Source organism: Oncorhynchus nerka, linkage group LG27 (genome assembly GCF_034236695.1).
Source record: "Oncorhynchus nerka isolate Pitt River linkage group LG27, Oner_Uvic_2.0, whole genome shotgun sequence".
NCBI lineage: Eukaryota > Metazoa > Chordata > Actinopteri > Salmoniformes > Salmonidae > Oncorhynchus > Oncorhynchus nerka.
In genome coordinates, this window is record NC_088422.1 from 109,017,035 (window position 1) to 109,042,105 (window position 25,071).

The 25,071-nt window shown below is 44.8% G+C and overlaps 1 protein-coding gene across 1 annotated transcript in view; it reads left to right on the forward strand.

The window, feature by feature from the left end:
• The first annotated feature begins 10,206 nt into the window (after positions 1–10,206).
• The window catches only part of LOC115118994 (BRD4-interacting chromatin-remodeling complex-associated protein-like), a 124,802-nt gene continuing 109,937 nt past the window's right edge, over positions 10,207–25,071 (forward strand). The window contains 2 exon segments of the mRNA XM_065011244.1: positions 10,207–10,324; positions 24,235–24,280. Of these exon segments, the coding sequence (XP_064867316.1) occupies positions 24,240–24,280 (41 nt within the window). The 5' untranslated portion in view covers positions 10,207–10,324; positions 24,235–24,239.

The window sequence follows — 25,071 nt, forward strand, 5'->3', positions numbered from 1 at the left end:
GGGGAACGGCACCTCAGTACCTCCAGGCTCTGATCAGGCCCTACACCCAAACAAGGGCACTGCATTCATCCACCTCTGGCCTGCTCGCCTCCCTACCACTGAGGAAGTACAGTTCCCGCTCAGCCCAGTCAAAACTGTTCGCTGCTCTGGCCCCCCAATGGTGGAACAAACTCCCTCACGACGCCAGGACAGCGGAGTCAATCACCACCTTCCGGAGACACCTGAAACCCCACCTCTTTAAGGAATACCTAGGATAGGATAAAGTAATCCCTCTCACCCCCCCCCTTAAAAGATTTAGATGCACTACTGTTCCACTGGATGTCATAAGGTGAATGCACCAATTTGTAAGTCGCTCTGGATAAGAGCATCTGCTAAATGACTTAAATGTAAAATGTAAATTGGCGACAGATTTTCATGTGAATATTCTCAAATCCACATAAAAAAAATGTGCACACTTTCCCACCAGTGGTGTTTCCACCAAACTGACTTGTTGCAGATCAAATCAGTGAGTGATGTATTGCAGACAAAATGTACTTTTCCGCTTAAGTTCAAGTACTGAAAAAAAATCTGAAGTTCAATGGGCTTCCAAATGAATTCAAAAATACAGATAGTTTTGTCACAAAAACCGACTCTGTTCTCTAGCCAACAGCTCACAGGTACAGTGCGGTTAAATCAAACTTTATTTATACAGCACATTTTAGACGTGGAACGCAACACAATGTGCTTTACAGGATAAAAATATATCAAATAAAAGCACAAGATACATTTTTTAAAAAGAATGACACAAACTGAACAACTAAAAAGGACCCTGAGCAAAGCAAATCTAAAAATGTGTTTTAAGATCTCTTTTCAATACTGTGTCCACAGTTTCAGCCTCAGGTTCTCTGCCAGGCTATTCTAGAGGCTGGGGACATAATAACTAAAGGCTGCTTCTTCATGCCTCTTGGTCCTAGGCTTGGGGATAGTTCAAATGCCAGTGCTAGAGGACTTGAGGGACATACTGGGTACATTAATTAAAATCATGTCTGACATGTCTTGGGGTGCACAATCGTGGATTGATTTAAAAACCATTGGAAGAATGTTAAAATTAATTCTATAACCTACAGGCAGCCAGTGCAGAGACCTTAAAACCGGTGTAATGTGTGCTCTCCGTCTGGTCTTGGTCAGTACCCTGCAGCATTCTGTATGTTTTGCAGTTGACCAAAGGCTTTCTTGGGTAGACCAGACAGGAGAGCATCACAGTAGTTAAGCCTGCTTGTAATAAAAGCATGCATGTGTCTCTGTATCAGCCTGAGAGAGAAACAGTTGCACCTTGGCAATATTCCTCAGGTGGTAAAAATATATTTTGGTCACATTCCTAATGTGTGATTCAAAATTGAGTTCAGAATCTAAAATAACAGCTAGGTTTTTATTCACATGAAAATCTGTCGCCAGTGAGTAGAGCTGACGCGTGGTTTTTTACCTGGTCTTTAATCTTTATTGCCTGTGAATTCAAATGTGCTGCTAGATTTCTCTCTTAGTGCTTTGCTTTGCTCCAACAATAAGTACCTCTGTCTTGTCTTGATTGAGCTGGAGGAAGATGTGAGCCACCCAAGTATTTAAATCACTGATACAGTCTAATAATTTATCGGTGGAGCTAAAATCCTTTGGTGACACAGAAATTTTAAATTGTGTATCATCTGCGTAGAAAATCAATGATGTGCTGTCTGATAACGCTGCCAAGGTGTCACGTTCTGACCTTTATTTCCTTTTTTTGTCTTTATTTAGTATGGTCAGGGCGTGAGTTGGGGAGGGCAGTCTATGTTTGTTTTTCTATGTTTGGTTAGGCCTAGTATGGTTATCAATCAGAGGCAGGTGTCGTTAGTTGTCTCTGATTAAGAATCATACTTAGGTAGCCTGGGTTTCACTGTTTGTTTCCGTGTGAGTGTTTGTCGCCACACGGTACTGTTTCGGTTTCGTTCATGTTCACATTTATTGTTTTGTATTTCATAGTGTTCCGTTTATTTATTAAAGCAATCATCATGAACACTTCCCACGCTGCCTCTTGGTCCGATCCTTACTCCTCTTCAGACGAAGAGGAGATCTGCCGTTACAGAAACACCCACCAACCGAGGACCAAGCAGCGTGGTAACAGGCAGCAGCAGTAGCAGGAGAGGCAGCGATATTTGGAGAAATGGACTTTGGAGGAGATTTTGGACGGTAAAGGACCCTGGAAACAGCCAGGGGAATATCGCCGCCCCAAAGCAGAGCTGGAGGCAGCGAAAGCAGAGAGGCGGTATTATGAGGAGCTAGCACGGCAGAGCGGCTGGAAGCCCGAGAGGCAGCCCCAAACATTTCTTGAGGGGGGCACACGGGGAGTGTGGTGAAGCCAGGTTGGAGACCTGCGCCAACTTCCCGTGCTCACCGGAGAGAGAGAGGGACCGGGCAGGCACTGTGTTATGCGGTGGAGCGCACAGTCTCCCCAGTGAGTATGCATAGCCCGGTGCAGTACATTCCAACTCCTCGTATCGGTCGGGCTAGAGTGGGCATGGAGCCAGGTGCCATGAAGCCGGCTTTACGCAACTGGTCTCCAGTGCGTCTCCTCGGGTCGGCGTACATGGCACCAGCCTTACGCATGGTGTCCCCGGTTCGCTAGCACAGCCCAGTGCGGGCTATTCCACCTCGCCGCACTGGCCTGGCTACCGGGAGCATTCAACCAGGTAAGGTTGGGCATACACGGTGCTCCAGTGCTCCAGTGTGCCTGCACGGTCCGGTCTATCCAGTGCCACCTCCACGCACCAGCCCTCTGGTGGCAGCCCCCTGCACCAGGGTGTCTCTCCGTCTTCTGTCTACAGATGTTCCCGCTTGTCCAGCGCTGCCAGAGTCTCCCGTCTGTCCTGAGCCGCCAGAATCTCCCGTCTGTCCTGAGCCGCCAGAGTCTCCCGTCTGTCCTGAGCCGCCAGAGCCGCCAGTCTGTCCATGGCTAGGGTTCCCAGTCGGAGGTCGGCGGTGAGGGTCGCCGCTCATAAGAGGCCACGGGGGGGCGGTTGAGGAGACGGACAAGTGGTGAAGTGGGGTCCACGTCCCACTCCAGAGCCGCCCCCGCGGACAGACGCCCACCCAGACCCTCCCCTATAGGTTGAGGTTTTGCGGCCGGTGTCCGCAGCTTTGGGGGGGGGGGGGTACTGTCACGTTCTGACCTTTATTTCCTTTGTTTTGTCTTTATTTAGTATGGTCAGGGCGTGAGTTGGGGTAGGCAGTCTGTTTGTTTTTCTATGTTTGTTTTCTGTTTCGGCCTAGTATGGTTCTCAATCAGAGGCAGGTGTCGTTAGTTGTCTCTGATTAAGAATCATACTTAGGTAGCCTGGGTTTCACTGTTTGTTTCCGTGTGAGTGTTTGTCGCCACACGGTACTGTTTCGGTTTCGTTCATGTTCACATTTATTGTTTTGTATTTCATAGTGTTCCGTTTATTTATTAAAGCAATCATCATGAACACTTACCACGATGCATCTTGGTCCGATCCTTACTCCTCTTCAGACGAAGAGGAGATCTGCCGTTACACAAGGGGTAACATATATAAACTGAACAGTACTAGGCCCAAAATATGATATGTACTTTCTCTGAGTTATGTTCACCAAGGGTAACAAAAAACTCTTGACCGGTTAAATAGGTCCTGAACCGCTTTGGAACTGGGCCGGTGAGGCCAACCCACTTCTCCAGTCTGTCAAATAAAATAAAATCTTATTTAACACATGCGCCGAATACAACAAGTGTAGACATTACCGTGAAATGCTGATTTACAATCCCTTAACCAACAGTGCAGTTCAAGAAGAAGAACGTACTTACCAAGTAGGCTAAAATAAAAAGTAATGATAAAAAGTAACACAATAAGAATAACAATAATGATGCTATATACAGGGGGCACCGGTACCGAGTCAGTGTGCGGGGGTACAGGCTAGTTGAGGTAATCTATACATGTAGGTGGGGGCGACGTGCCTATGCATAGATAACAAACAGCGAGTAGCAGCAGTGTACAAAAGGGAGGTGGGGGTCAATCTAAATTGTCCGGTGGTGATTTTTATGAATTGTTCAGCAGTCTAATGGCTTGGGGGTAGAACTTGTTGAGGAGCCTTTTGGCCCTAGACTTGGCGCACCGGTACCGCTTGCCGTGCGGTAGCAGAGAAAACAGTCTATATGACCGGAGTATCTGACAATTTTATGGGCTTTCCTCTGACATATTATATAGATCCTAGATGGCAGGAAGCTTGACCCCAGTGAGGTACTGGGCCGTTCGCACTACCCTCTGCAGCGCCTTACAGTCAGATGCCGAGCAGTTGCCATACCAGGCGGTGATGCAACCGATCAGGATGCTCTCGATGGTGCAGCTGTAGAACCTTTTGAGGATCTGGGGGCCCTTGCCAAATCTTTTCAGTCTCCTGAGGGGGTAAAGGTTTTGTTGTGCCCTCTTCACGACTGTCTTGGTATGTTTGGGGCCACTCATCTCTTCAGTGGGTCATATGATTGAGTGTAGTCTGGCCCAGGAGTGTGAAGGTGAACGGAAAGGCTCTGGAGCAACGAACCACCCTTGCTGTCTCTGCCTGACCGGTTCCCCTCTATCCACTGGGATTCTCTGCCTCTAACCCTATTACAGGGGCTGAGTCACTGGCTTACTAGGGCTCTTTCATACCGTCCCTAGGAGGGGTGCGTCACTTGAGTGGGTTGAGTCACTGATGTGATCTTCCTGTCTGGGTTGGCGCCCCCCCCCCTTGGGTTGTGCCGTGGCGGAGAACTTTGTGGGCTATACTCGTCTGAGGATGGTAAGTTGGTGGTTGAAGATATCCCTCTAGTGGTGTGGGGGCTGTGCTTTGGCAAAGTGGGTGTGGTTATATCCTTCCTGTTTGGCCCTGTCCGGGGGTGTCCTCGGATGGAGCCACAGTGTCTCCTGACCCCTCCTGTCTCAGCCTCCAGTATTTTCTGCTGCAGTAGTTTATGTGCCGGGGGGCTAGGGTCAGTTTGTTATATCTGTAGTACTTCTCCTGTCCTATCCGGTGTCCTGTGTGAATTTAAGTATGCTCTCTCTAATTCGCTCTTTCTCTCTTTCTTTCTCTCTCTCAGAGGACCTGAGCCCTAGGACCATGCCTCAGGACTACCTGACATGATGACGCCTTGCTGTCCCCAGTCCACCTGGCCGTGCTGCTGCTCCAGTTTCAACTGTTCTGCCTGTGATTATTATTATTTGACCATGCTGGTAATTTATGAACATTTGAAAATCTTGGCCATGTTCTGTTACAATCTCCACCCGGCACAGCCAGAAGAGGACTGGCCACCCCACATAGCCTGGTTCCTCTCTAGGTTCCTTCCTAGGTTTTGGCCTTTCTAGGGAGTTTTTCCTAGCCACTGTGCTTCTACACCTGCATTGCTTGCTGTTTGGGGTTTTAGGCTGGGTTTCTGTACAGCACTTTGAGATATCAGCTGATGTACGAAGGGTACGAAGGGCTAGATAAATCAATTTGATTTGTTCGTTGGTGATGTGGACACCAAGGAACTTGAAACTCTCGATCCGCTCAACTACAGCCCTGTCAATGTTAATGGGGGCCTGTTCAGGCCGCCTTTTCCTGTAGACCACAATCAGGTCCTTTGTCTTGCTCACATTGAGGGAGAGGTTGTCCTGGCACCACACTGCCAGTTCTCCGTCCTCCTCCCTATAGGCTGTCTCATCGTTGTCGGTGATCAGGCCTACCACTGTTGTGTCGTCAGCAAACTTAACGATGGTGTTGGAGTCATGTTTGGCCACGCAGTCATGGGTGAACAGGGAATACAGGAGGGGACTAAGTACACAACCCTGATGGGCCCCAGTGTTGAGGATCAGCGTGGCAGACTTATTGTTGCCTACTCTTACCCCCTGGGGGCGGCCCGTCAGGAAGTCCAGGATCCAGTTGTTTAGCCCCGAGTCCTTAGCTTAGTGATGAGTTTCGTGGGCACTATGGTGTTGAACGATGAGCTGTAGTCAATGAACAGCATTCTCACATAGGTGTTCCTTTTGTCCAGGTGGGAAAGGGCAGTGTGGAGTGTGATTGAGATCGCTTCATCTGTGGATCTGTTGGGGCTGTATGCAAATTGGAGTGGGTCTAGGGTTTCCGGGAGGATGCTGTTGATGTGAGCCATGACCAGCCTTTCAAAGCACTTCATGGCTACCGACGTGAGTGCCACGGGATGGTAATCATTTAGGCAGGTTACCTTCGCTTCCTTGGGCACAGGGACTATGGTGGTCTGCTTGAAACATGTAGGTATTACAGACTCGGTCAGGGAGAGGTTGAAAATGTCAGTGAAGACACTTAACAGTTGGTTTGAGCATGCTTTGAGTACACATACTGGTAATCCGTCTTGCCCAAAAGGGTTTTCTAACGATCAATTAGCCTTTTCAAATGATAAACTTGGATTAGTTAACACAACGTGCCATTGGAACACAGGTGTGATGGTTGCTGATAATGGGCCTCTGTACGCCTATGTAGATATTCCATAAAAAATATGCCGTTTCCAGCTACAATAGTCACTTACAACATTAACAATGTCTACACTGTATTTCTGATAAATTTGATGTGATTTTAATGGACAAAAAAATGTGCTTTTCTTTCAAAAACAAGGACATTTCTAAGTGACCCCAAACTTTTGACCGGTAGTGTACATGGAGGGAAAGTGTCAGTAACATGCATGTCAATCTCTGCTGGCTTTAAAGTTGAGGAGAGATTGACTGCATAACTATTGGTCTTTGTGACAGGTATTGACGTGTTGAAGGAACTGCCTGTTCAAGCAGTTGGCACACAGTTCAGACACTCATCTGTACAACACAAGACATGGAACCGGAGGTCTCTTCACAGTTCAGACACTCATCGGTACAACACAAGACATGCAACCAGAGGTCTCTTCACAGTTCAGACACTCATCGGTACAACACAAGACATGGGACCAGAGGTCTCTTCACAGTTCAGACACTCATCTGTACAACACAAGACATGCAACCAGAGGTCTCTTCACAGTTCAGACACTCATCGGTACAACACAAGACATGGGACCAGAGGTCTCTTCACAGTTCAGACACTCATCGGTACAATACCAGACATGGAACCAGAGGTATCTTCACAGTTCAGACACTCATCGGTACAATACCAGACATGGAACCAGAGGTATCTTCACAGTTCAGACACTCATCGGTACAACACAAGACATGGAACCAGAGGTCTCTTCACAGTTCAGACACTCATCGGTACAACACAAGAAATGCAACCAGAGGTCTCTTCACAGTTCAGACACTCATCGGTACAACACAAGACATGCAACCAGAGGTCTCTTCACAGTTCAGACACTCATCGGTACAACACAAGACATGGAACCAGAGGTATCTTCACAGTTCAGACACTCATCGGTACAACACAAGACATGGGACCAGAGGTCTCTTCACAGTTCAGACACTCATCGGTACAACACAAGACATGGGACCAGAGGTCTCTTCACAGTTCAGACACTCATCGGTACAACACAAGACATGGAACCAGAGGTATCTTCACAGTTCAGACACTCATCGGTACAACACAAGACATGGGACCAGAGGTCTCTTCACAGTTCAGACACTCATCGGTACAACACAAGACATGGGACCAGAGGTCTCTTCACAGTTCAGACACTCATCGGTACAACACAAGACATGGGACCAGAGGTCTCTTCACAGTTCAGACACTCATCGGTGCAACACAAGACATGGAACCAGAGGTATCTTCACAGTCCCCAGGTCCAGAACAGAGGCTGGGAAACACACAGTTCAGACACTCATCGGTACAACGCAAGACATGCAACCAGAGGTATCTTCACAGTTCCCAGGTCCAGAACAGAGGCTGGAAAATGCAAATATTTTAAATAGAGCCATGAATACGTGGGACTGTCTGCCAACACAGGTAACTCAAGCTAGCATACCCCCCCCCCAAAAGAAAATAACACCTTAGTGCACAAAGGGGACTGAAGAGACAGCCATTTTATATATATATATTGTATTGTAATTTACACTGTACCATGTATTAGACCTAGATATTGTGTGTAGTACTGATATGTAGGCTGTGTGTGACATTTAAATGTATGTATTTCAGTCCTTGACTAATAATGTTCTGTACTATGGATTATGTCAGGCTTCATGTGGACCCCTGGAAGTGTAGCTGACGCTTTTGTAGCGGCTAATGGGGATCCTGATGAATACCAAATACGTGGACACATCTGAAATCAGGCTTCCTGATGGGACTTTGATAAATGCAGAAAATAGGCAATCAAAAGAAGCGCTCTACCACAGCTACAGTACCATGTTTATCTTTAATAAGCATATTTGATTCTGAGTTCGGACATATAAAGTTTGCATGTTAATAAATATATTTCTACACTGCATACTTTCAGTTTTTCCGAACTCACTCGCGCAAAAGGACGCTATGGCCGCTTGTGCCCGCACATGCGCAGATCAAATACACCGCTATTACTCTGATTAAGGTCCTAATAATTTGAAAGAAAAGCTGGTGCTTTGATCAGTGTACGCTTAACTCGATTATGACCTTGAGCCTGCGAAGATAAGTAGAGTAAAGCATTCACGTGGCTAATGCCATAATCAGTATCTAGTTATTAGTGTGCATGTAACCATACTGATAGAGTTACAGCAGGAAGGCTCTGGTCTGGATACTGTAGCACAGCTTTGCAACTGTATTTTTTTTTAACCTTTATTTAACTAGGCAAGTCAGTTAAGAACAAATGTTTGTTTTCAATGACAGCCTAGGAACAGTGTGTTAACTGCCTTGTTCAGGGGCAGAATGACAGATTTTATCTTGTCAGCTCGGGGATTTGATCTTGCAACCTTTAGGTTACAAGTCCAACACTCTAACCACTAGGCTACCTGCCTTTGGGCTATTTTTTATGTAAATGCTGGCTGAAAATATCAGTGGCCTGGCTTTGGTCCTAAGTGAGAGCAGGTCTGCTGGAGCCATGGCCCAGTGAAACATGAATGTTGGCCAGCGTAAACTGAAACAGAAAAGTCTGAGCCTTTTAGTTTTGGATAAAACATTGGGGTAAATCCTGTATGGAAATAAATCAAAACATGTACTTGGTGCTGAAATCGATCCGTCTGCGCCCTCTAGTGGAGAATGTTTGTAAAATAGAGTCGCAGAAGAGCTGAGTACATCATTGTCCATGTTTTATGCATTACCGAAAGTCTCTAATGCATGGTTAAACATGCATAGATATCTCGCAAAATACCTTTGCTCGTCATAGCATGCTGAGCGAGGTGACCTTTGTCCGAGTTTGCCGCTGGTCAGATATTTTACATTTCCTCTAAATGCTTCATTCAACTCCATGGGAATATCATTTCAGGTGTTATAAAAGGTGTTCATTTTTAAATACTATATGATTTGAGTCTAGCGTCAAAATGAACTATATGATTTGAGTCTAGCGTCAAAATGAACTATATGATTTGAGTCTAGCGTCAAAATGAACTATATGATTTGAGTCTAGCGTCAAAATGAACTAGAACCTTGAACTAGAACAACACACAACTTGGCCAATTACTTCCAGTCCCCATTCAAATTCAACCAATCACTGAGTGTAAACACAAAAAACACGCCCGCAGGGAAGAATATATTTAAAGGTCCTAAACTTCCCCTGTATGCTGGAGGTAATTTACCTTAGTCATGAGTCGTAATGTCCACTAGTCATGAGTTAAATGACTAGTCCCTGCCTTTTTATTTGCTAGATATTTAGCTTTCGGCCAATCACATAACAAGCTATATTTAATCACAAATAAAATAGCTTTATCACGAAAGCAGCTCTGACTGAGGCAAAGGAGGATAGCCGTGTATTTGCCTGTAACGTCAGTGTAGGGGGTATTTAAATCATGGTCACCCCAATACCCTGGTTATTAACACAATCTCACACATAACCTCAACCCAGTTAAATTAAGTGATAATGTTTCAATTAGTTTCTAACAGTGTATATAAGCTTATAAAGCTATAACAACAAAAATGCATTACAAAACTGCACAATGTTTCAATATACTTTGTTTGCAGCTATATAATTATCTGTATGACAGAGCATTCCTTTTTATGTCTATGGTATAAACTGGATCATTGCCTGTTGCACGGGGATAAACGAGGTACTATGACGGATAAACTGGCGCTCATTTTCGATAGAAAGCACACGCAACAATGAATTTGAACAGGCGAAGTCAGCAGTCGTCTGTTTCCTGCCTGTAGCTGGGTCCTGTATGGAAGCCCGTGCGAGGCTGTCCCGGAGACCCCGCGCTGCCTGCACCTCTCGTCTTGGGTGAGTTTGTGACAATGTAGCAATTTCTCTATTAATCTGAATTACTAGAATAAAGCTACACCATTTGCAGACTGCAAATCTCGATCAAAATTCCATAGTCCTTGCATGGCAAGGCGTTTCATTTTCCAACAAATTCCCAAGCACACCCCCTTGTCCAAGAGTATTCCAACATTAACTCATATTTTGCTTGCAAGGAGCTAGCTACGCAATTGCATTTAAGGCAAACAAAATAATGCGTCATGCAAGCTGAAGTGCAACGCTGCCGTGCATTATAAACGTGTTGATACTAAACCCGCTTGTGATGTTTTAAATGTCAAATGTATACTACGTCGGAATGTGTTAACACGAATGTTGATAGTCAGTTAGCTAACCTAGCAGCTAATGCTAACGAAAGGGAAACTGCACCAAAAGCTTCAAATAGTTAGTAAATTCGGACAATTAGCTACATGCATCAAACGAACATGCGAATTATTTTAGAGGACACTGTAGTTACAGGGAAAAACGACTATCATGTAAATACATTAGATGCATTCAACACTAGTTAGTGTCTCGCAGTGTCCCTCCTTTCATATGCTGTGCACCGCTCTGCTCTGCTGGCTGCAATGGCTCGAGCGCTTCAGCTTCAAACCAACATTCTGGAGAGCAGCAAATGGACTTTTCTTCGTTTTATATAAGACACTGGTGTTATCGGTGTCAATCCGCTGCTCTAGTGTCCGCCTACCTAAACTCACCATTTGATCTACCGTTAGCTTGCTACTCAATCTGTTTCTGTCAATACTCGATACGATCATAGTAGAGATATTTAAAACATAGCTGCTTTGAGCAACATCTTCGTACAGCTTGCATCAATATTTGGCAACTCTGAATTGAGCTTCTATTCTTTGCTTGTATTAAAATAAATCTATAAAAGGAATGATGATGGAGTGAGTGTGAACCGCACATTTTTACCTCGAGTGTATTTGACGTTAATCTATAATCTGTTGTTGAGAACCTATTTGTTATGGCTTTTCAACGTCTGCCATACTGTATTTGGTACAAATCATTCCCTATATCATACATTTCTAGAATCTGGTAATATTGTGTGGCTGTTGAAACAAGTTGAGATGACTAAATTGGTTTTTACCTTGGATTTGATATGTTTTGATCATGAGTTTCCAATGGTTGTAAAGCTCAGGAGAGGTCTGTCTATAGTAAATCACACGTTTTGACACTCAACAAAGCAAGTCCTGCAGGCTCTAGTTGTATCTGGATTGTTGTCTAGTCATATGGTAAAATGCTGCAAAGAAAGACCTAGTTAAACTGCAGCTGGCCCAGAACAGAGCGACATGTCTTGCTCTTTATTATAATCAGAGGGCTAATTTTAATACTATGCATGCCAGTCTCTCTTGGCTAAGAGTAGAGGAAAGACTGACTGTGTCACTTATTGTTTTTGCAATACATATTAATATGTTGGAAATTCCAAATGGTTTGCATAGTCAACTTACACAGAGCACTGAAACACACACTTACCCCACCAGACATGCCACCAGGTGTCTTTTCACAGTCCCCAGGTCCAGAACAAATTCAAGGAAACTTACAGTATTATACAGAGCCATGATTGCATGGAACTCCCATCTTATATAGCGCAAGTGAACAGCAAACCTGGTTTCAAAAAACAAATACAGCAACACCTCACAGCACAAAGTCACCTACTTGTTGTGTAACTGATTCACACCACATCTTCCCTTGGTGTTTTTAAATGTACAGTACCAGTCAAAAGTTTGGGGACACCAGCTCATTCCAGGGTTTCTTTATTTTTTAAAACTATTTTCTACATTGTAGAGTAATGGTGAAGACATCAAAGCTTTGAAATAACACATATGGAATCATGTAGTAACCAAAGAAGTGTTAAACAAATCAAAATATATTTTATATTCTTCAAAGAAGCTACCCTTTGCCTTGATGACAACTTTGCGCATTCTGTCAACCAGTTTCATGAGGTAGTCACCTGGAATGCAATTCAATTAACAGGTGTGCCTTGTTAAAAGTTAATTTGTGCAATTTCTTTCCTCCTTAATGTGTTCGAGCCAATCAGTTGTGTTGTGTCAAGGTAGGGGGTGGTATACAGAAGATAGCCCATATTATGGCAAGAACAGCTCAAATAAGTAAAGAGAAACGCCAGTCCATCATTACTTTAAGACATGAAGATCAGTCAATAAGGAACATTTCAAGAACTTTTAAAGTTTCTTCATGTGCAGTCACAAAAACCACCAAGTGCAATGATGAAACTGGCTCTCATGAGGACCGCCACAGGAAAGGAAGACCCAGAATTACCTCTGCTGCAGAGGATAAGTTCATTAGTTACCAGCCTCAGAGATTGCAGCACAAATAAATGCTTCAGTAGCAGACACATCTCAACATCAGATGTGTGAATCAGGCGTTTGTGGTCGAATAATAATAAGAGACTTGCTTGTGCCAAGAAACATGAGCAATGGACATTAAACCGGTGGAAATCTGTCCTTTGGTCTGATGAATCCAAATTTGATATTTTTTGTTCCAACCACCGTGTGTTTGTGAGACGCAGAGTTGGAGAACCATGATCTCTGCATGTGTGGTTCCCACCATGAAGCATGGAGGTGTGATAGTATGGGGGAGCTTTGTGGTGACACTCGGTGATTTAATTAAAAAAAATGTTTACTGGAACTATCATTTGTTTTTAAACAAGACAATGACCCAACACACCTCCATGCTGTGTAAGGGCTATTTGACCAAGAAGGAGAGTGATGGAGTGCTTTATCAGATGACCTGGCCTCTACAATCACCAGACCTCAAACAAATTGAGATGGTTTGGGATGAGTTTGGACCACAGAGTGAAGGAAAAGCAGCCAACAAGTGCTCAGCATATGTGGGAACTCCTTCAAGACAGTTGGAAAAGCTTTCCAGGTGAAGCTGGTTGAGAGAATGCCAAGAGTGTGCAAAGCTGTCATCAAGGCAAAGGGTGGCTACTTTGAATAATCTCATGTTTTCATTTGTTTTACACTTTTGGGTTACTGCATGGTTCCATAAGTATTATTTAATAGCTTTCATTATTATTCTACAATGTACAAAATAGTAAAAATGAAGGAAACACCCTTGAATGAGTAGGTGTGTCCAAACTTTTGACTGGTACTGTATGTACATTGTAAAGTATTTAGTCTGTAATGTCTTTTTTGTTGTCGGACCCCAGCAAGTCTAACTGTCGGCTAGTTCTTAGAGTCAATGTGGGATTTACCTCATCTATGTACTTATTGATGAATCCTGTGACTGTTGTGATAAACTCCTCAATGTTATAGGATGTGTCCCAACCTTTACTAGCAAAACACTATTGTAGCCCCACATCACTTATATAGTGTGCGCATCACTGGTACTTCCTGTTGGTTAACAGGAAGCAGAAGGCTATGTATGTCATTTGCCCTGATGGTCTGTGTGAGTAAAGTTAATCAAATGTATTTATGAAGCCTATCTTACATCAGCTGATGCCACAAAGTGCTGTTCCAGAAACCCAGCCTAAAACCCCAAACAGCAAGCAATGCAGACGTAGAAGCACGGTGGCTAGGAAAAACTCCCTAGGAAGAAACCTAGAGAGGAACCAGGCTCTGAGGGGTGGCCAGTCCTCTTCTGGCTGTGCCAGGTGGAGATTATAGCAGAAACATGGCCAAGATGTTCAAATGTTCATAGATGACCAGCAGGGTCAAATGATAATAATCACAGTAGTTGTCGAGGGTGCAACAAGTCAGCACCTCAGGAGAAAATGTTAGTTGGCTTTTCATAGCTGATCATTCAGAGTATCTCTACCGCTCCTGCTGTCTCTAGAGAGTTGAAAACAGCAGGTCTGGGACAGGTAGCACGTCCGGTGAAAAGGTCATTGTTCCATAGCCGCAGGCAGAACGGTTGAAACTGGAGCAGCAGCACGGCCAGGTGGACTGGGGACAGCAAGGAGTCATCATGCCAGGTAGTCCTGAGGCATGATCCTAGGGTTCAGGTCCTCTGAGAGAGAGAAAGAAAGAGAGAATTAGAGAGCATGCTTAAATTCACACAGGACACTGGATAAGACAGGAGAAATTCCCAATATATAACAGACTGACCCTAGCCCCCCGACACAAACTACTGCAAGGCTGAGTATAGCCCACAAAGATCTCCGCTCGGGCACAACCCAAGGGGGGGCGCAAACCCGGACAGGAAGATCACGTCTGACTCACCCCTCCTAGGGACGGCATGGAAGAGCACTAGTAAGCCAGTGACTCAGCCCATGTAATAGGGTTAGAGGCAGAGAATCCCAGTGGAGAGAGGGGAACCGGCCAGGCAGAGACAGCATGGTAGAGCACCAGTAAGCCAGTGACTCAGCCCCTGTAATAGGGTTAGAGGCAGAGAATCCCAGTGGAGAGAGGGGAGCCGGCCAGACAGAGACAGCATGGTAGAGCACCAGTAAGCCAGTGACTCAGCCCCTGTAATAGGGTTAGAGGCAGAGAATCCCAGTGGAGAGAGGGGAGCCGGCCAGACAGAGACAGCATGGTAGAGCACCAGTAAGCCAGTGACTCAGCCCCTGTAATAGGGTTAGAGGCAGAGAATCCCAGTGGAGAGAGGGGAACCGGCCAGGCAGAGACAGCATGGTAGAGCACCAGTAAGCCAATGACTCAGCCCCTGTAATAGGGTTAGAGGCAGAGAATCCCAGTGGAAAGAGGGGAACCGGTCAGGCAGAGACAGCATGGTAGAGCGCCAGTGACTCAGCCCCTGTAATAGGGTTAGAGGCAGAGAATCCCAGTGGAGAGAGGGGAACCGGCCAGGCAGAGACAGCAAGGGCGGTTCGTTGCTCCAGGGCCTTTCTGTTCATCTTCACACTCCTGGGCCAGACTATACTCAATAGGACCTACTGAAGAGATGCGTCTTCAATAAAGACTTAAAGGTTGAGACCGAGTCTGCGTCTCTCACATGGGTTGGCAGACCATTCCATAAAAATGTAGCTCTATAGGAGAAAGCCTTCTAGGGAAAATAAGGAGGCCTGCTTCTTGTGACCGTAGTGTACGTGTAGGTATGTACGGCAGGACCAAATCAGAGAGATGGGTAGGAGCAAGCCCATGTAATGCTTTCTGGGTTAGCAGTAAAACCTTAAGTCAAGTCAATCTGGAAAGTTTTGAATATGTCCTGTCAATTTTTTCAACTAATTTTTAAAATGTTATTATTTTCTTTCCCTTTCCAGGTGATTTTAGTCAAGCTTTGCCTACTAGCCATGTTTCCCTAATGTTCTGCCCAGGTCCGTGGGCAATTTTGATTAGATTGTTGTTACAGATTAATTTCTAGAGGAGAAAAATACGTTCTAATGTTGCAAACACAGCCTGTCACCCGGATTCAAATGTATTTTGTCCCTAAGCATATTTGAGATACTTAACATCATGATATTAAAGGCCCGTTTTACTTGATGTTTAGTCTACTTCATGTTTTATGTTTTGGCATGGAAAATCAAGTTTAGTGTGTATCGAGATGCTGTGATTAGGTTCAGGACGCAATGAGGAACATGTAGCCTATGACCTTGGTGGAAGTCTGTTCTTTCGGCCAGAACAGAGAATGGAGAGAAATACCACAACTTCCCCCTAAACGATAATCACACTTTCAGTGCAGCCAGTTTGGTTGTCTGGAGGGACAGGTTTCAGTTTTCCTAGAGTGTGACGGAAAGCCGTCTCCAAAGCATGTCACCGGCTAACCCATTCCTAGACGCTGACTACCTTTTAGTGCATATTGACGATATTATCTTCTGGCCGGGGGAGTATTGTTTGCGAGCCCCGACACTCATTCTGAAAGTTAAAACGCATGGCCTGTGTTATGGTGTTGGAAACATACGTTCCGAACGTGTCTTTCATATCAGCAAAGCAAAACAGTAACATTACTACTTTATAAGGTTAGGTTAGTGTTCTCACACGGCCATACTTTTATGTTACAGCGCTTGTTTATGGAAGAACTAGGCAGATAATTAGCACAGGTATCCATCTAGTTAACTGGGGAGGAAGTGATGTTCCCGTGTGTAAGCTGACTGGGGAGGAAGTGATGTTGCCGTGTGTAAGCTGACTGGGGAGGAAGTGATGTTGCCGTGTGTAAGCTGACTGGGGAGGAAATGATGTTGCCGTGTGTAAGCTGACTGGGGAGGAAGTGATGTTGCCGTGTGTAAGCTGACTGGGGAGGAAGTGATGTTGTAAGCTGACTGGGGAGGAAGTGATGTTGCCGTGTGTAAGCTGACTGGGGAGGAAGTGATGTTGCCGTGTGTAAGCTGACTGGGGAGGAAGTGATGTTGCCGTGTGTAAGCTGACTGGGGAGGAAGTGATGTTGCCGTGTGTAAGCTGACTGGGGAGGAAGTGATGTTGCCGTGTGTAAGCTGACTGGGGAGGAAGTGATGTTGCCGTGTGTAAGCTGACTGGGGAGGAAGTGATGTTGCCGTGTGTAAGCTGACTGGGGAGGAAGTGATGTTGCCGTGTGTAAGCTGACTGGGGAGGAAGTGATGTTGCCGTGTGTAAGCTGACTGGGGAGGAAGTGATGTTGCCTTGTGTAAGCTGACTGGGGAGGAAGTGATGTTGCCGTGTGTAAGCTGACTGGGAGGAAGTGATGTTGCCTTGTGTAAGCTGACTGGGGAGGAAGTGATGTTGCCGTGTGTAAGCTGACTGGGGAGGAAGTGATGTTGCCGTGTGTAAGCTGACTGGGGAGGAAGTGATGTTGCCGTGTGTAAGCTGACTGGGGAGGAAGTGATGTTGCCGTGTGTAAGCTGACTGGGGAGGAAGTGATGTTGCCGTGTGTAAGCTGACTGGGGAGGAAGTGATGTTGCCGTGTGTAAGCTGACTGGGGAGGAAGTGATGTTGCCCTGTGTAAGCTGACTGGGAGGAAGTGATGTTGCCGTGTGTAAGCTGACTGGGAGGAAGTGATGTTGCCGTGTGTAAGCTGACTGGGGAGGAAGTGATGTTGCCGTGTGTAAGCTGACTGGGGAGGAAGTGATGTTGCCGTGTGTAAGCTGACTGGGGAGGAAGTGATGTTGCCGTGTGTAAGCTGACTGGGGAGGAAGTGATGTTGCCTTGTGTAAGCTGACTGGGGAGGAAGTGATGTTGCCGTGTGTAAGCTGACTGGGAGGAAGTGATGTTGCCTTGTGTAAGCTGACTGGGGAGGAAGTGATGTTGCCGTGTGTAAGCTGACTGGGGAGGAAGTGATGTTGCCGTGTGTAAGCTGACTGGGGAGGAAGTGATGTTGCCGTGTGTAAGCTGACTGGGGAGGAAGTGATGTTGCCGTGTGTAAGCTGACTGGGGAGGAAGTGATGTTGCCGTGTGTAAGCTGACTGGGGAGGAAGTGATGTTGCCGTGTGTAAGCTGACTGGGGAGGAAGTGATGTTGCCGTGTGTAAGCTGACTGGGGAGGAAGTGATGTTGCCGTGTGTAAGCTGACTGGGGAGGAAGTGATGTTGCCGTGTGTAAGCTGACTGGGGAGGAAGTGATGTTGCCGTGTGTAAGCTGACTGGGGAGGAAGTGATGTTGCCCTGTGTAAGCTGACTGGGAGGAAGTGATGTTGCCCTGTGTAAGCTGACTGGGAGGAAGTGATGTTGCCGTGTGTAAGCTGACTGGGGAGGAAGTGATGTTGCCGTGTGTAAGCTGACTGGGGAGGAAGTGATGTTGCCGTGTGTAAGCTGACTGGGGAGGAAGTGATGTTGCCGTGTGTAAGCTGACTGGGGAGGAAGTGATGTTGCCGTGTGTAAGCTGACTGGGGAGGAAGTGATGTTGCCGTGTGTAAGCTGACTGGGGAGGAAGTGATGTTGCCGTGTGTAAACTGACTGGGGAGGAAGTGATGTTGCCGTGTGTAAGCTGACTGGGGAGGAAGTGATGTTGCCGTGTGTAAGCTGACTGGGGAGGAAGTGATGTTGCCCTGTGTAAGCTGACTGGGAGGAAGTGATGTTGCCGTGTGTAAGCTGACTGGGAGGAAGTGATGTTGCCTTGTGTAAGCTGACTGGGGAGGAAGTGATGTTGCCGTGTGTAAGCTGATATGAAAGATAAGGGACACATGTTTCGAAAACCATTTCGCAAGCGATTTATTGAAATTTCTTAACGTTAAAACACATAATTGGAATTATAGTAAACAGGCAGCCAACCATGGGTGAAGCTAACCCGCTGAAAAGCCTACCCTACGGCGAAGGTTTTTCCAGAACTAGTCACTGCCGAGATGGTTGGATTCTATGAACTAATTTCCACCTTGAGAAAGATATACATTTGATATTGATCCAGTGAAACTGTGAGCATGATACGCCTCTTGATAGTGTGTATTTTATTTAACCTTTATTTAAACGGAGTCACATTGAGAATGATTTAGAACTGTATCTATTAAATAAAAGCAATCCCATTCAACTACAAAGAGGTCCTCAATCAATAATTTTTTATTTTATTTTATTTCACCTTTATTTAACCAGGTAGGCCAGTTGAGAACACCTTTATTTAACCAGGTAGGCTAGTTGAGAACACCTTTATTTAACCAGGTAGGCTAGTTGAGAACACCTTTATTTAACCAGGTAGGCTAGTTGAGAACACCTTTATTTAACCAGGTAGGCCAGTTGAGAACACCTTTATTTAACCAGGTAGGCCAGTTGAGAACACCTTTATTTAACCAGGTAGACTAGTTGAGAACACCTTTATTTAACCAGGTAGACTAGTTGAGAACACCTTTATTTAACCAGGTAGGCTAGTTGAGAACACCTTTATTTAACCAGGTAGGCCAGTTGAGAACACCTTTATTTAACCAGGTAGGCTAGTTGAGAACACCTTTATTTAACCAGGTAGGCTAGTTGAGAACACCTTTATTTAACCAGGTAGGCTAGTTGAGAACAAGTTCTCATTTCCAACTGCGACCTGGCCAAGATAAAGCATAGCAGTGTGAACAGACAACACAGAGTTACACATGGAGTAAACAATTAACAAGTCAATAACACAGTAACAATCAATAATGTTAACTGCCTGAGTGACACCAGCCCATTTAACTGCCTTGAACTCTGCTGGTTGTTCCACAAATTAGGGGCAAAACCCCCCCCGCAGATTTTCCCAAATCTGTGGAGACTGGAGGGATCTCTAGTGTTATCCATTCCTGTAAACGGGTTTGGTCATTTAGGATTTTCATCTGAATTAATGTTACATATAGAGGGAGTTTCTGTCAGATTGCTTTGTAATAAAGTAAGAGCATGCAGCGTTCCTCTTAGACAGAGAGGTCCGTATGCACCCCGTCGTCCGTATGCACCCCGTCGTCCGTATGCGCACAAAATAGCCCTATTTGGTAAAAGACAGTCTGTATAATGGCAAGAACAGCTCAAATAAGCAGAGAAACGACAGTCCGTCATTACTTTAAGACATTGTCAGTCAATATGGAAAGTTTCCTCATGTGCAGTCGCAAACACCATCAAGCGCTATGATGACACTGGCTCTCATGAGGACACTCATGATGGAGTGCTGTATCAGATGACCTGGCCTCCATAATCCCCTGACCTCAACCAAATTGAGATGGTTTGGGATGAGTCAGACCGCAGAGTGAAGGAGAAGCAGCCAACAAGTGCTCAGCATGTGTGGGAACTCCTTCAAGACAGTTGGAAAAGCATTCCTCATGAAACTGGTTGAGAGAATGTCGAGAGTGTGCAAAGCTGTCGTCCAGGCTTAGAAGGCTACTTTGAAGAATCTAAAATATATTTTATTCTGATGTCTTCACTATTATTCTACAATGTAGAAAATAGTAAAAATAAAGGAAAACCCTTGAATGAGTAGGTGTCCAAACTTTGACTGGTACTGTGTGCTAAGTTGCTCTCAAAATGATCATAATTGACTTTCTCCACTTCTGCTCTGCCTTTCTGCATTTTCTCTTTAATTGGTTAGTTTCCTCAGTCATCCCAGGGACTCTCCATTTGGATGGGTCCTTTGTCAATTTGACTGGAGTTATGGCATCAATGGTTGCCCTTAATTTACTATTAAAGTTATCAACTAAATCATCACAAGAGGAAGGCAGAATAGGTGGTGGAGTATTGTTCAGACACTCAATAACATCTGTAGCAACTTCAGGGGTCTGATAGTGTTTCTTAATAATGTGTTCTTTATTACCCTGTTGCTATGGGAAACAAGGTAGTAGAAAGCAACATCATCAATAGAGGATATGTCAATAGAAAGCCCCTGGGTAACAACCAGTTCTGCCCAGGAGAAAGCCCCTGGGTAATAACCAGTTCTGCCCAGGAGAAAGCCCCTGGGTAATAACCAGTTCTGCCCAGTAGAAAGCCCCTGGGTAACAACCAGTTCTGCCCAGTAGAAAGCCCCTGGGTAACAACCAGTTCTGCCCAGTAGAAAGCCCCTGGGTAATAACCAGTTCTGCCCAGTAGAAAGCCCCTGGGTAATAACCAGTTCTGCCCAGTAGAAAGCCCCTGGGTAATAACCAGGTCTGCCCAGTAGAAAGCCCCTGGGTAATAACCAGTTCTGCCCAGTAGAAAGCCCCTGGGTAATAACCAGTTCTGCCCAGGAGAAAGCCCCTGGGTAATAACCAGGTCTGCCCAGTAGAAAGCCCCTGGCTAATAACCAGGTCTGTCCAGTAGAAAGCCCCTGGGTAATAACCAGGTCTGCCCAGGAGAAAGCCCCTGGGTAATAACCAGGTCTGCCCAGGAGAAAGCCCCTTGGTAATAACCAGGTCTGCCCAGGAGAAAGCCCCTTGGTAATAACCAGGTCTGCCCAGTAGAAAGCCCCTGGGTAATAACCAGGTCTGCCCAGTAGAAAGCCCCTGGGTAATAACCAGGTCTGCCCAGGAGAAAGCCCCTGGGTAATAACCAGGTCTGCCCAGTAGAAAGCCCCTTGGTAATAACCATGTCCAGAGTATGGCTGTGGTTACGGGTGGGTCCAGCAGAAAGCCCCTTGGTAATAACTAGGTCCAGAGTATGGCTGTGGTTACGGGTGGGTCCAGCAGAAAGCCCCTTGGTAATAACTAGGTCCAGAGTATGGCTGTGGTTACGGGTGGGTCCAGCAGAAAGCCCCTTGGTAATAACTAGGTCCAGAGTATGGCTGTGGTTACGGGTGGGTCCAGCAGAAAGCCCCTTGGTAATAACTAGGTCCAGAGTATGGCTGTGGTTACGGGTGGGTCCAGCAGAAAGCCCCTTGGTAATAACTAGGTCCAGAGTATGGCTGTTTTATGGGTGGGTCCAGCAGAAAGCCCCTTGGTAATAACTAGGTCCAGAGTATGGCTGTGGTTACGGGTGGGTCCAGCAGAAAGCCCCTGGGTAATAACCAGGTCCAGAGTATGGCTGTTTTATGGGTGTGCCCAGTAACATGTTGGATAATGTCTATAGTGCTCAAAAGGCAAGTATACAGATTGTGGATAACTAGGTTTCAGAGAATAAGACCCTGGATATTTATTGTAACAGAGATCCCAGTGCAGAAAGCCCCTTGGTAATAACCAGGTCCAGAGTATGGCTGGATTTTATTGTAAACAGAGATCCCAGTGCTGAAAAGCCCCTTGGTAATAACCAGGTCCAGAGTATGGCTGGATATTTATTGTAACAGAGATCCCAGTGCATGAGAAAGCCCCTTGGTAATAACCAGGTCCAGAGTATGGCTGGATATTTATTGTAACAGAGATCCCAGTGCATTTTCACCTCCCTGTGAAGTTCATCATAACTTATTTCATGTGTGGCTTAATAAACTGCATGGTTTCCCGTGTGAAGTTCATCAGGACCAACTTATGTCATGTGTGGCTTAATAAACTGCATGGTTTCCCGTGTCGTAGTAGGAGGACCACACACCATGTCATCGCGTGACTCCAAGTTTACTTCCACATGGTTTCCCGTGTCGTAGTAGGAGGACCACACACCATGTCATCGCGTGACTCCAAGTTTACTTTCACATGGTTTCCCGTGTCGTAGTAGGAGGACCACACACCATGTCATCGCGTGACTCCAAGTTTACTTCCACATGGTTTTCTAATGATCAATGAGCCTTTTAAAATGATAAACTTGGATTAGCTAACACAACGTGCCATTGGAACACAGGAGTGATGGTTGCTGATAATGGGCCTATGGGTATGATGGTTGCTGATAATGGGCCTATGGGTATGATGGTTGCTGATAATGGGCCTACGGGTACGTAGATATTCCATAAAAAAATCAGCTGTTTCCAGCTACAATAGTAATTTACAACATTAACAATGTCTAAACTGTATTTCTGATCAATTTGATGTCATTTTAAGGGACAGAAAATGACCTTTTCTTTCACAAACAAGGACATTTCTAAGTGACCCAAAACTTTTGATCAGGTGTGTGTGTATACATGTATGTACAGTTGAAGTTGGAAGTTTACATACACCCCAGTTTTAAAATATTTCTGACATTTCATCCTAGTCAAAATTCCCTCTCTCAGGTCAGTTTGGATCACCACTTCATTTTAAGAATGTGAAACGTTAGAATAATAGTAGAGAAAAAAATGAAAGTCAGACTACGGTTTGCAACTGCACATGGGGACAAAGATTGTACTTTTTGGAGAAATGTCCTCTGGTCTGCTGAAACAAAAATAGAACTGTTTGGCCATAATGACCATCGTTATGTTTGGAGGAAAAAGGGGCATGCTTGCAAGCCGAAGAACACCATCCCAACCGTGAAGCACGGGGGAGGCAGCATCATGTTGTGGGGGTGCTTTGCTGCAGGAGGGACTGGTGCACTTCACAAAATAGATGACATGATGAAGCAAAATTATGTGGATATATTGAAGCAACACCTCAAGACATCAGTCAGGAAGTTAAAGCTTGGTCGCAAATGGGTCTTCCAAATGGACAATGACCCCAAGCATACTTCCGAAGTTATGGCTTAAGGACAACAAAGTCAAGGTATTGGAGTGGCCATCACAAAGCCCTGACCTCAATCCTATAAAAAATGTGTGGGCGGAAATGACAAAGCGTGTGCGAGTAAGGAGCCCTACAAACCTGACTCGTTTACACCAGCTCTGTCAGGATGAATGGGCCAAAATTCACCCAATTTATTCTGGGAACCTTGTGGAAGGCTACCTGAACCGTTTGACCCAAGTTAAACAATTTAAAGGCAATACTAATTGAGTGTATGAAATCTTATAACCCACTAGGAATGTGATGAAATAAATCAAATATGAAATAAATCATTCTCTCTACTATTATTCTGACATTTCACATTCTTAAAATAAAGTGGTGATCCTAACTGACCTAAGACAGGGAATTTTTACTGGGATTAAATGTCAGAAATTGTGCAAGTTTAAACGTATTTCGCTAATGTGTATGTAAACTTCCGACTTCAACTGTATAGTTGATAGTGTGTATGTATGGTTGATAGATATTTATATACATATATATATATATATATATATATGACATTTTTTTATTTTATTTTATTTCAATTTTATTTAACCAGGTAGGCTAGTTGAGAACATGTTCTCATTTACAACTGTGACCTGGTCAAGAATAAAGCGAAGCATTTCGACACACACAACAACACCGAGTTACATATACATGGAGAAAAACAAACATACAGTACAAAAAGTCTATATACAATGTTTGCAAATGAGGTAAGATATGGGAGGTAAGGCAGTAAATAGGCCATGGTGGCAAAGTAATTACAATATACCAATTAAATATTGGAGTGATTGATGTGCAGAAGATGAATGTGCAGGTAGAGATACTGGGGTGCAAAGGAGCAAGATAAATAAATACAGAATGGGGATGAGGTAGTTGGATGGGCTATTTACAGATGGGCTGTGTACAGGTGCAGTGATCTGTGAGCTGCTCTGACAGCTGGTGCTTAAATCTAGCTATATAGATAGTTGATAGAATCTTTGTGTCCCATATACACCATAATGATTGATGTAATGAACTAAATATTGTTGGATGTTAATGTGTTTTCAGTTGACATGGACGATGAAGATGGCAGGTGCCTGCTAGATGTCATTTGGTGAGTTCATATCCTCTTCAAAGTACTGATTATGTTCTAATATCCACAATACACGCCATCTAGTATACCTGGCCAAGACATTGGTTCACACCGAAAGGTTGTTGGATCAAATCCCCGAGCGGACAAGGTAAAAATCTGCCCTTCTGTCCCTGAACGAGGCAGTTAACCCACCATTCCCCAGTAGGCTGTCATTGTAAATAAGAATTTGTTCTTAACTGACTTGCCTAGTTAAAATATATATATATATATATATATATATATATGCAAGTGTGGATACTGGGACAGGGTAATACACTGACTTCAGACAGTATTCACACCCCTTGACTTTTTCCACATTTTGTTGTTAGACCCTACGTTTTACAATGGATTAAATTGATATGTTGTGTCATTGGACTACACACACTACCCCATCTTGTCAAAGTGGATTTATTTTTACAAATGAATAAAAAATGAAAAGCGGAAATGTCGAGTCAATTAGTATTCAACCCCTTTGTTACGGCCTAAATAAGATCAGGAGTTTGCTTACTTCACATAATACATTGGACTCACTCGCTGTGAAATAAAATGGTTTAACAGGATTTTTGAATGACTACCTCATCTCTGTACTCCACACAGAATTATCTGTAAGTTCCCTCATCTCTGTACTCCACACAGAATTATCTGTCAGGTCCCTCATCTCTGTACTCCACACAGAATTATCTGTAAGGTCCCTCATCTCTGTACTCCACACAGAATTATCTGTAAGTTCCCTCAGTCGAGCACATATTCAACCACAAGGTCTAGGGAGGTTT